We start from the raw sequence: 12,946 nt of genomic DNA on the forward strand, positions 1-12,946 counted from the left end.
AGTAGGCATTTCTCGAAGCGGGCTCGTCCGATTAGATTAGGACCTCTCTCCTCCCTCCCTCTCCCTCTCTCTCTCTCTCTCTCTCCCACTCTCACTCTCACTCTCTCTCACTCTCTCTCTCTCTCTCTCTCTCTCTCTCTCTCTCTCTCTCTCTCTCTCTCTCTCTCTCTCTCTCTCTCTCTCTCTCTTCGCTATCCCAGAGCGGGCCCCTGACAGAAATTTCGGGGGGGGGGGGTCAGCTGACCCTCTGACCCCCCTGGCTGCGCCACTGGTGTAAGTGCAACTGTAACTACATACATCATTCTGCAGACTGCAATCGGTTCGAAGCCAAGGGAGGGACGGCAGGGACAGCCGTCTTTCCCTTGATCAGCTGGGTGTTTATTAGATCATTCGTTTTACTCATTGGCCGTTTTCACGACGGAATAGCAGGCATCTATTTGATACCAATATAATCCTTTGGTTCCTCAGGAATTTTAGTAGTTCTTTTTAGTAGGTTTACCAGCTTTCGAATGAATGGCGCGTTAGTTTGCTATTTTTCTATTAAATATCACATCGATTTACTTATCTAAGGATTTATCACTAACATCAACATAAAGCGTAAGCACAATTATAAAATTATGAAATTATTAAATACTAGTACAATAGTTAAAAAAAGATACTGAGTTGCCACACTACAAAAGATATATTCATTTATGGCGCACGACAGACATTTAGAAAGCAGCGCCCTGTTTTATTGCACGCTGCTAGCCGCTTCCATTGGGTTTTGCAGGCCGACGTCATTGGTTGTTACACGTATGATGTCACGCGACTTGTGGCCTATCACGGCTCTTTAATGATCTCCACTAAATGAATGCAACAATGGCCTTTTAAGTTGATATCTGTGGCCATCTGTCTATGGAGCGACCAATATGAAAGTTAGATGAATTTACCGGGGTTACATGACTATGAGCAAGCAAATGTGTATCAGGAATGGATTCAGGTGGAGAATTGCGCTGGACCATGAGTGCTCGAGCGCTCCCAATTCCACGCCGGTTTGGCTTTGGAGCCGAGACAGACGATGCGGGTCAAGGTCACCGCTGGGGTAACGCTGGATTGGCTGCGCCCGAGCACCCGTAACGCGGCACAATTCTCCATCTATAGATTTTCCTATTCGCTCAGCATTGTGATACCTAGGTGTTCGTAATAGCAATTACTCTGCTTATGTACTTATCCCCGGTTATTTAAAAGAAGTTTTTGTGAGGGGATATCACGGCTATAGGTAGGTTCTCAGTTGCCCTATTCACGACTTTCAAAGAATGCTCCGATATCTAAATACCGCACAGACCTACTGCATTGGTGAATCTGACAAAAGGTCTGTGGAATTACATTCCCCCTCACCACACCCCTAAAAACTCATCCAGTGTCCAAAACCACTTTTATCGACTCGCCAAAAAAAAAAAAAAAACACACACACACACTCACACAAAGCATGGGGCATGTCAGCTCTCAGTTCATTTATCATTGTCTTTACCATGGTTCAATTGCATTGCGCGATTCAAAGCACGTGAGTGCCTATATAGTATATATGTAGAAAATAATACCTACAGCAAAACATCAAAAATTACAAAGGCTACAATGCTTAAAAAGTAGGTTCATCAAGGAAGCCCATTTTAGCTTGCGTGGTGTTGCCAACCATGCGATTCCAACGCGGGCTATTCACAACGTCTGCAAAGGCACGTTAACAACTGACAAGCCGCCACCGCTGCCACTTATTCATACATAGATGGTTGATATCGCAGCTTGAGCGTCAGCAGCGCGGCCCACAACGCGTCGGCGCCAGCGCACGCAGCTGTTGGCACTCGGCAGCCGGTGTTGCGACCAGTGTTCGCCACGGGCCGGGCCAGCCCAACGGGCCACGGGCCGGGCTGGGCTACGGGCTGGGCCGGGCCCCCAAATATCATTAGTTAACGGGCTATGGATGGGCCGGGCCAAGAACTTTGTGCACTATGGGTTTTGCGACTAATGTCAATTTAAGAAAATTTGGAAACTGATGCAAACAAAACCCACTGGGAAAATACAAAAACTAAACCAAATTTAAGCAATGTGAAAGAAAACCTACTTGATATTGAATTTTGGGAATCTTGAGAATTATCCAATATCACATCATGTCACACATAGGAGGGTTTTCATAAAAATTCCGCAACCAAAAAGATCAGAGAATCTCTAGCATCATTAGTTTGTTAATAAAAGTTAAAATGTAGTCATCAGAACAACTTACTTAGCACTACAACTCCAAAAACTAAGAAGCCACTCAACAATGATGGGCTACAGGGCTACATTAAGTTAACACTTATATATGGCGATAGTGAGACAATTCCAACACAGTCTTTTTTCCTTCACCGACGGCTTTTTAACGAACAGAACCTTAAAAGGATACTCACAAAACACACTGTAAGTAACGAGGAACTCTACAGAGTATTTCGCGATGAAAGCTTCTTTAAATGTCCATAAATTTGTCAAAATAAATCACAACAAACCAGCCCCTTCTCAACAAAATGTGCAATCATGGCGGCGGCGCTATGTTTATGTGGCGGCATCTAGGTAGTATACACAACAGTATATCAAATAAATACGTTTTTTAAGTGAGTATCAAGGTGAAAACAAAATTAAACCAATGAAAAATAAAACCAAAATCACGAAGTCTGAAAACTCGAACGAAAAACAAAACAAAAACTTGATCATATATGTTTTATTATACAATTCGTCAGAATCGCTACCTGCCGCAGCTGCGACAATCAAGAAGTGTTCGCTCATTTTCGATTGATGATGATGATGCGTACAAGTCGCAAAAGTACCCAATGACATTTCAAGCTTACCATGTTTTCTGCTTACGCTGCTAGCGATATCCATATCTTGAAAAGAGCCTAACATAAAATAGCAAGGAAAGTAGCAGATAGTTGTCCACAGAGATTCGGTTGACACGTGGGCATGAATTGAAAATAGATTAAATCAGTTTTGCTGATAAATGGATGGATTTTCTCTTTTTTTGGAAGACAGTGCTAAAGTTAGTGTCACCTATTTTGTATGCTTTCTCAGGCTTTTGATATTGCAGCATCTATGGAGTGAATTTAACAGCAAGGTCAATCCCAGACAGATTCATCAATTCCCATAAGTCAAGCTTTTTTTCTGCTGGTAAGTGCTGGGAAGTATAGAGTATGTTGCAAATACTTCCTTCAAGTATGCATTAGAGTCACCAATTATTAATGATAATGTTCACACACATCAGCTTGCAAGATAACTTTACTCATAGAATGTAGTTAATATAATCATGTAAACTTTTTATAGGTGTGTAATCATGACCTAATTGACTGAGGTGCTTGCTGTTACTGTTAAAATTTGTGCCATAGGTGCTTGAAATGATTATATTCATTGAAAAGAAGGGAGTCATGATTGCCATGTTAATATTCATGCAATTTGAATTGTTCTCAAAATAGTGTAATCAATCATGCTTATTATAGCCATAGACTAAGACAATAACTAGATTGCTATTTTTGACGGGCCGGGCCGGGCTGGGCTTGGAATATTTGCCAAGAGCGGGCTACGGGCTGGGCCGGGCTCTGAACCCATGGGCCCGGGCCGGGCTGGGCTGGGGATTTTGGGGCCCGTGGCGAACACTGGTTGCGACTTAACGGCCGGCCGGCCCCATGAAGGAGAAGCTCTTGCTGAAGTTTTGTGATCGCCTCATAGCCGCCTTGGATGTCATCTTTCTTGGCAGATCCATCCGTTCAGATGGTACGGTGCAGTCTGGATAAAGGACGAAGTCCAACGCCGCTAACCCCGCGACGGCCACCCCAGAACGTGGCCGCAGATCGAACGGGCGTGAGGGCCGTAAGGGCCACCCCGCCATCCGGTAGGTGGCTGAGCAGCCGGGCGCAGCGGCGCCTGGGCGGCGGCCGCGCTGAGATGAAGTCCCAAACCGCCATGTCGCCATCACCGCCATCACCATTGCTGCAGCTGTTCCCAACCGCCTCCATTGCCGCCGTTGTCAGGTATTGCCAGCAGCCGCGCCGCGGGATGTCAGAAGCCGCGCCTCCAGCGCCCCTCTCCGCACGTGTGCAGGTGCTCTGCGGCCGCCGGGTCCGACGTCCAGGCAGAACATGATATTTCCATGCTGCTCCGACGGTGGGCTGGTCTTGTTTGGGTGTTCCTCCACTGTGACGTCGGTCACGCCTACCCCGGCCAGGGCGCAGAGGCCGACGTCTCACCATCCGGTTGCGGTCCTCAGTCGGGTCGCAACGTGTGCCTCTACCGCAGCGTGGAGCGCGCTCCCGCTGGGCAGCGATACAGCCAAACGTAACATGCGGGCGGCCAGCGCTGCGCCGGACAGCGGACCCATGCAGGGGGTATGCCGGTCTCGGCCATTAGCGGGGTCGTCGGGGCCGAGGCTGTACATACAGCTGGTGACCGCGTGAGCCGCCAATCGAAGCTCACGGCTTATAAGCTCGACGCGGGCATCACACGTTGTCCCGATGGGAGCTCCACGACGCCGCCGCGAACTCCAGCAGCGCGGCTCGCAGCGCGAAGACCGGTACGGACGGCCGGGGCGCAAACGGCGTGCGGGAGTCGCAGGCGACGGAAGACGTTCTGCGGACAGAAAGGGTTGGGCATAAGCTGGTCGGCAGGACACTCTTGAGCCGAGCCTTTGATGTAATTACAGATGATCCAGAGGCATGCACAAAAATTCATGACACACTATTCCCATTTATGTATTTGCTACATATGATATGATATACCAGCTCATGATCAGTGACGCATTCTGGGCAATATGTTCTAAAATGAAATAACTGAAGTTACAATTGACAGCTTAAAAAAACACACACACGCACACTAGGGTGGCACTTAAAAATTGATTTTTGATTTTTTTTTGCGTGCGGGCGGTTTTCTAGTTCCATACCCGGAAAAAATAAAGTATGCAAATTTTTTTTTGAAAAATATGTATATTTAGAGGTCGCGAATCGATGGCAAAGTTGAGATTTTGGTGGCAATTTCCATAGTTCTGAAATTCCTTTCAAACGCTATTGCTACACTACTTTTGGATTATTTAAATGCATTTCATAGTCATTTTTATTGTTTATTGACACTTCAGTCAGCTTTGGTCACACCGCAACACTGATGCTCACGAGCCCCGTCTTCTCAGAGCATTAGCTCCTCACCAGGGGGTTGGAGGTATCATGGGCACACCCATCTCATACTTTATGTGGCCTGCCCAAGGCCCTATATACCAGGTAGGGTCGTCCGGCGATTCTACCTTTTCGTGACGTCAGCTCGTGACGTCATTTGGAGTCAAGTCTCGAAGCCCCGTTCAATCCCCATGTAAATGAGCGATTTTCGAAGCACTGTAGAATGAAGTCTGCACAAGATATATCAAACCTAAGTATCTTATCTGAAAGAGCAGACAATTTTCTGCAAGTTATCTATTACGTGTTTTTCGCTAAATCTTTTGCTTTTTTCACAAAAGCGTAAAATGTCCCCCCATGTCTCCGCAGCCTCCCTGCCGCCGGCCGCCGCGCGGTCGCGGTAGTGTAGTGGTTAGCGTGCCCGCGCAGTATTCCAAAGGTCCCGAGTTCGAATCTATGCGGTGCGGAACTTTAATTGCAATTCCAAGCTGAATATACGCACATCCATAATAAATTATTATTCGTATAGCTAAACTGTCACCAAGCTATCCATATAAATTGACTTCACCCAAAATATCGGCAAGATTCTATTAAAATATAAATTCAAATATGGCGGCTTGGACTGCCGCGTGCGTTAGGCTCCGCCCATAGCTCCGCCCACATGCGTGACGTCATTCGTGTTAGTGGACACGCAGAGAGATAGGGGACGACATGGGCCTGGGCCTGCCTGGCAGTCGCAGTCGACTTGCAGGCGTCGGGGTAGCGTTTTCTGTGGTCCTCAACGACCTGCAGGAGGAACTGACGCTGATCCTCGTCTTTCGTGAGGGCCAGGTTATAGGCCTGCATCAACGCCACTCCGCGCTCGGCGAAGTCATTCACGACTTGCAGCTCTCGGACCACACGAGCTGCGGCTTGGTAGCTGCTGTCCTCCTCCCAGTGGGCAGGATCCTGCTTGAAGAACCCTGTTTCCAGGTCGAGGATCTTGAAGAGCTGCTTGGATGACGGGGTGACGAAGCTCGCTACCGTCTTGGTCGCGAGAGTGGCGCTGTTGATGTCCACTGTGGATTTGCGGGGCGGGTCCTCGTCCTCCTCCTCCTCCTCCTGTAAGTCCATGGCCCGCACCATGTCTCGCTTGACCCCGAGAGGAAGGTCGGGGTCGAAGAGTGCCAGAGCTACCAGCCGTTCGCTCAAGTACCACAGGTGGCGGCCGAAGACAGGGACTGTTGCCTTCGACAGCTCCTTGTCGGGGTTGGCGTGGAGAGCGTTCATGAAGGCCAGGTCCAGCGCCGGCGCAGCAGCGGCGAATGGAGTCCGAAAACAAGCGGCGGCGTACGTGCGGACGACGAACAGCGCACAGCGCCTGATGCCCCGGGCCTCGGCAGCGGTCAACCGAAACTGCTCCCTAAAGAGGAAGGTCTTCACAGCGTAGATGCCTTTTGCCATCCACCTGGCCCGGTGGAGCGCTCCGGGGCGAGAAAAACGGACGCCGCGCTTCGGAACTCCGCCGAGAGCAATTACGCAGAGCTCCAGAAGCTCCCGGTAGTCGTCCCGGGGCTGGGCGTGGTCTAGGAAGCGACGAAAGCTGACCAACAGCTCGTCCCGCTCCGGAACGTCATCGGCGGTGAATGGCTCCGGCGTAGTCCTGTCGATGAGCCTCCATCGGCCTTGGAACCTCTTGAACAGCTGGATGTCAGGGCCGCTCGAGATGCTAAGGCAAGTGGAGAAGGCCTTCTCCAGGATCAGTTCGTACACGTGGTGCCGGCAGGCTAGGTGGAGGACGGGCCGATCCAGCTTTTGCTCGATGAGGGTACAAGCCCCGTTCACTAGCCCGCTGTTCACCGCCGTGGTGTCGAAGCAGAGGCCGCGGACCCGCTTCTCAAGTCCCCAGTCCTCCAGCGCAGTGAACACGGCCTGGGCGCAGTCCTGTGCTCGGCCGGATGGGAGTTTGGGGACGGCGAGGAGCTTGGCCACTCCACCCCCCGACACCAGGACCGGGAGCCGGTCGACGCTCCCTCCTCCTCCATCGCTCTCGGGGACGATCTTTCCGTCCCAGTGGACGATGAGAACGACGTCGGGGTTGAACGCGGCCTTGATCTCTTTTGAAGCCTCCTCGCGGAACCTCATCCGAGCGCGCCTGAAAGATTCGCGGTTCAGTACCAGCTCGGCGGGGTCATGTCCAAAGTTCCGTGCTGCAGCTGACAACAGGTGAACCGCATTGCGGTTGGACAGCTTGGTCCGGTCGAGCGCGGCGCCCAGTTCACTGCTGAGGACGGTATTTCGCCTGCTCGCCCGCATGCGCTTCGGAGTATGTGCCGACGTTGAGGGCCTCTCATTGTTGCCATCGTCGGAGACGTTTCCTTCGAGTGTGCGCCGCAACGGTCGGGTAGGACTATTGCCAGCACTAGCAATGGAGTCGCCAGAACTGCCCGCGGAAGAACTGTCCGAAAGCACAACAGATCGGTCCAGCTCAAGGCGCACTTTCGCCTCCGCTTCCGTCCTTCGGCGATTCGTAGACTCTAACTTCTCATTGGCTTTCTTCTCTTTGACAGCAAGGGACATGTCTCTAGAACCGAGAGAACCGCGGGGCTCATCCTCTCTTTGGGCCAGCAGGAAGGACCGGTCTTCTTCCTCTGTGAGGAGTGTAAGCGCGTCTTGATGCGCGATGTCAAAGAGGCGACGCAGGGATACGACGAATGCATCCTCCCTCGCCACCTGAGTCGGCCCGCGCTTTGACTTGCTCTTCTTCAAGGAGACCCACTCATCGTAGAGTCGGATGAGTTTGTCGCACGCCCGGTGGGCTGCCTGGACCGGAATACGTGCTCGGGTCCAGAATGCGAGTACCTCATCGATCACCCTGGCTGCCGCGGGCTTCTTCTCGTGCTTTAGTTCCAAATGAAGGTGCAAGAAGAGACGGAGAACTTGTCCTCGCGTTGGGAGTCGGCTTCCCGTAAGTTCGTTCAGTGTACTACGAACAAGGTACACAGCTGTGTTTGACCTTGTCGTCGCAATCGTATCTCAACCCACGGTTGACGGTGGTTAGACGAAAAAAGGTCGACACTCGACAGCCACCAAGTGTAGCGTGCACACTGCAGTCACGTAGTTCACTGGTCGGGCACTGTCGGGGCCGCGGCACAGCCGCCCGGTCCACCGAGCCGGGTCATGTTCTGGGGGCGAAGGGCAGCTGCCGGCGGCCAGTCTCTGGATGCGCGCAGGGGCGGTCACGCGCGTGCATTGAGGTGAGGCCCGGGTGTGACCGTCACAATACGCTGAAAATGCAATTTAAGGATGGAAAATGTTGCTCGGAATATGTTTCAAGTAAATTTGCAGAAGTTCATTTTAAAAAAAATGTCAACTTTGACCTCAATTCGCGACCTCTAAACCTTAATATTTTTCAAAATCCTTCCGCACATATTATTTTCTACGGGAATGGAACCAGAAAACCACCCGCACGCCTAAAAATCTGATAATTTTTTTTTCCACCCTATTGTTAAGTGCCACCCTAACGCACACACATTCGATAGCTTATGAGAATAACATGCCTTGTCTGTTTAATGCAGGAAAATATTTTTCACTTTTTTAGAAACAGCAAAACCGTTGTCAACATGCCATGTCAACTATCTAAACAATTTTTATGGAAACTGCTCTAGCTAGCTTAAAGTTCCACAACGTTTCCGGAGCACTGCACCCAAACTCAGTTCATGTTGCAAGAAAAAACAGTAATAATGCCTCCTAATTTTGAATGAAATATAGGCATGGATGATATAACACTGGATTGGTGTCTCGTGGAAATTAACATTGGGATCCGCGACATTGGGATCAGGCCTGCCATCTAGCGAGAGAATTATCGTAAGTTAGGAGCAAGCCGAGTGAACGCTATCTCTCAGCATTATGACACACGTGGGTGTGGTGTGTTGGTTGGCTCGAAGTGCATATTCCCACGAGTTGGAGGTAATCTAACTGGACCTGAGACGACAAAAAATGTCTTAAATGCTTGAAAGCCAAAAACGTCAAGCAGCCTTTAGGTAATAACGAAAATAAAATGCGTAAGACGGTGTGCATTGAAACGCCCAGTCCCATTGGCTTGTACGAGCTTTTATATGGCCATTTACTCACAATGGTACAGCAGTTTGACAATATGTCATACATATTTGGTAGGCTTATTCCTTCTTCTCCGAATTTCGCCCGATTTTCTTCATCTTAGTTAATGTTACGGCACGTGCCACGTGCCAACTTAGGGGTGTCGAAATTGTTCCACATGAAGTATAACTCCGCAATGGCTGGGCCGATTACAGTAAAATTTCGTCAATAGTTAGACACCCAGGGCCAGTGGCCAATGCATTTCCATGTGTCACTATGGGGGTGCTACTGCACGTGCGCACGTGCGGGCTGCCGCTTCCATATCTCAAGAAGGGCTGGGCGGATAACACTCAAACTTGGTACACAAATGTCACATCGATGCTCGCACTGCATTGATCAGTGCTTACATTGGAGTCGTTAGGAAAACGATGAAATGAGATGCGTGGTGTTTATGCCTTTCTGTTCCAGCAGCTGATTGATCCGCAACAGGAGATCCTTGTTTGTGAAGGTTTCGTCTCCCTTTTCCACTCCTTGTTTAAAATAACATTAACAATGTACGAAGAAGATCACACATCAAAGTTGTTTTAGGCGGCTATCTTGGGCCAGGACTGCGGAGTTGTAGTCAGAGCCAGCGGTTCTGTTCCGACTCGGAATCGGTTGACTTTTAAAAGCTGTAGTCGGAGTATGAGTCGAACGTCACCGAAAAGTCATCGACTCCACAGACTTACCAGGGCTGCAGAGTCGGAGTCTGTGCGAATCGACAGTTCTGCCCGAAGGAGTCGGAGTCGATATTTGGATACCGGAATCGGAGTTTGAGCCAAAGTCACTGAAATTTCATCGACTACGCAGCACTGGTTGGGTCCTTTTCATAGAGCGTCTTGAATGGCATATTGAGCGGCAATGACGTTAGCAATTCCGTTTAACTTTTTCATTAGACTTATAGATAGTACTTACGTTCGTTTTGTTCTTTGATCGGACAATTTGTTTGATTTAGGCCAAGTAAAGACTCATGTGAAAAATAGCGAAAACGACACGTGCTGGCGAAGTCTCCAATAGCTCCCTGTTTCACGATTTAATGAGGAAATAACATGGAACTGCTTATCTTATTACTGACCCTGCACATAAATCTATTAATTTCTTCGCTTTTTCTGACAAATAAAGGCATAACCTTTTGAAAAATTGCACAACAAGCCTGCTACTACACCACACTCCCGTGTGTCACAATGCTAATCAGCGGCGTTCACTCGGCTTGCTCCTAACTTACGACAATTCTCCCGCTAGATGGCAGGCCTGAGCTCAATGTCGCCAAAAACAGCGAAGACACCAATCCATTATTATCTCATCCATGATATAGGTATGAGTAATTTGATTTGGAAATTGGAAAGCAACAAATTTCCGCACATCATTTTAGCAAAATTACTATTTTCTTCAGCCACCAGGTTTTGCACAAAACTATAGTAAACTTTATGATCTAGTTTACACCAAACCAAAGCCCCTTTTAACAAATGTTGAATAAATTTTAATAATTTTAAAAAATGTATCGTGGAAAAAATGAAAAGTGTAGATTTGTAAAGCCGGGATATTTCACGGATTAGGCACTTAAAGAAATATCTTCACCTTTCTTTGAGCCACCAGCCTTCACCAAGTTTTACACGAATGTAGTGAACCAGACAATGTGGCAACTCAAAATTGTGATGGTTTCAGATAATTATAACGGTAAAAGAAAAAGCAACACAAGGTTCCTTACCCTCGCTTTTTTCACTAGTCCAGATGAGGCTTCAACTGTTGCCGACCTGAGGAGCTATAGGGACTTGAGCTTTCCAAAACTCAATTTCTAAGGGCACTGAGCAGTGTTTGGGTTTCACACGTATGCGATCGTAAGTTATATTAAGTTGACAAAGCAAGCAAAGCAAAGCATGATGCCCCGCGCGTCCACCCGCGACCACGTCCCGCGTCCGACTCCCGACCGCCGCGTGACCCGAGGCTCCCGGCGGTCACGTGACCTACCGGCCGGGACTGCAAACGGCCTTCAACACCATTCTTGTATGACGTCATATCCTACTGAGGTGCTGATTGGTTATTTCCACCGTAGTTATTTTTGTTTCATTGTTTTGCGTGTTTTTCTTATGTGAAATGTAATTAAAAAATTTGCCATATTTTAATCACCATTAAAACATAACTCAATAGGCATAAAAGAAAGCTCGATATATACTTTCCTTGTTTTTAAGAATTCCGGAATTAGATACCCGAGGGAGTAAAGTTGCCACGCTGATTTGATACCTCATAGTCGAAAGGTGGGCTACTAGAACCAAAAATTGCTGTGTTTGTAAATAAATAAGTGATTTGAGGGCAAAAAATGCCCGGATTTAAACTTCTAAAATTATTTTGAACATAAAATATTTCAGTTTGAGGGATGTTAAGGCCTCAAAGGGTAGGTACTTTTTAGGTATTAAATAAGTTCCTCTGCGAAAGTTCCGTCGTGAAAACGGCCATTTTGTATTATTTTTTATGAAAATGTTGACTTCTCGACAATCAGTGGGACGAATCCGGAGAGTTTTCAGGTTTCGGTGATGTTATAAATAGGCACCTTGGAACTTGGGAAAATTTTCATCCCACCCTGAGCATGTCGTGCCTGAGCCTACCAGCATGCGGGTGTACGTAGTGCTCATAAAAGCGTGGCGGCGCCGCTGATGACCACATACCTAAAGAACTTTGAAATTGCTTGTTAACTGTAGATTTTGTGAGCGTTTCAAGATGTCATGTTTTTTGCTAATTTTTGCTCAAACATGACCTCGGTTTTTAGCTCAATAACTCCTGACCTAAGGTGGCCTGTGACTTGAAATTTTGTGTGAAGGTGTCAAATTGATGCCCGGGAAGGTACTGAAAATTTGGCGGCGCTGCGCGTTGCCATTTTCTCGCTATTCAAGAAAAACCACAGGGAGGGGGCAAAAGGGCCCCACCAGGGCGCGGGTTATTATCAATAATATCGATATTATTACGAGCGAGCGAGCGCAGCGAGCGAAGCGAAGTCTTTTCAATATAACGGAAAAATCTCAGTATGAGCGGCCCGGCCCGGCCCAGCCCAGCCCGGCCTGTAACGCTTTTGAGAGGCTTATATCTCAGCAACCGCTGGACCGATTAGCCTGCGGTCTTTTTTGCTGGGTAGCCCCATCCCTTCTACCCCGTAATTGACTACTTTTGATACATCTCAGTGACCGACGTGGCACGTGCCACGTGAAAAGTCAAGGGTGTTCAAGCTGTTTTGCAAAACTAGTGATTTTGAGAGGCTCATATCTTAGCAGTCGCTTGGGCGATTGTCTTGCGGTAATTTTTGTAGGGTAGCTGCATCCCTTCTACCAAAGGTCGGATACTCTTGATCTGTGTGAGTGACCCCCACTGCACGTGCAAAATAGATGCTCTCTGATAATATTACAAAGCAGACATATATATAAGCAATTAGCACAACCCTAGCTGATAGCTACTAAGAGACACACTGGACCTAATTTGACCAAATCTGCACCTAATCTGCACCAGATGTGAACCAAATGTGTACCAGATGGCCGTCGTGAAAGCGGCTATTTCCACCTAGTCTTCATTTCAACAAATATCTTTTATCATTGATTTATTACGTCCCGGCTGATATTGCTGTCATCTCGTAAAGTTTTCGAGAAACTCGACTTGCCTGGACTATCCCATGCCGTCCGAAACATGCC

The 12,946-nt window shown here is 48.2% G+C and overlaps 1 protein-coding gene across 1 annotated transcript; it reads right to left on the reverse strand.

Annotated features, from left to right (window-relative positions):
* Positions 1–4,846: 4,846 nt before the first annotated feature.
* On the reverse strand, positions 4,847–8,659 carry LOC122378950. The gene is made up of 2 exons (XM_043360669.1): positions 5,880–8,659; positions 4,847–5,241 (listed from the first exon to the last, which is right to left on the reverse strand). The coding sequence occupies exons 1-2, from the start codon at positions 7,713–7,715 to the stop codon at positions 5,233–5,235; spliced, it is 1,845 nt and encodes a 614-aa protein (XP_043216604.1). The 5' UTR covers positions 7,716–8,659; the 3' UTR covers positions 4,847–5,232.
* Positions 8,660–12,946: the final 4,287 nt, after the last annotated feature.

This window comes from Amphibalanus amphitrite, unplaced genomic scaffold (genome assembly GCF_019059575.1).
Source record: "Amphibalanus amphitrite isolate SeventyFive unplaced genomic scaffold, NRLGWU_Aamphi_draft 000068F_arrow, whole genome shotgun sequence".
NCBI classification, from domain to species: domain Eukaryota; kingdom Metazoa; phylum Arthropoda; class Thecostraca; order Balanomorpha; family Balanidae; genus Amphibalanus; species Amphibalanus amphitrite.

What these genes read in the sequence shown, in the direction of transcription:
- LOC122378950 (XM_043360669.1), bottom strand. Translation starts at nt 7,715, where the DNA reads ATGTCCCTTGCTGTCAAAGAGAAGAAAGCCAATGAGAAGTTAGAGTCT.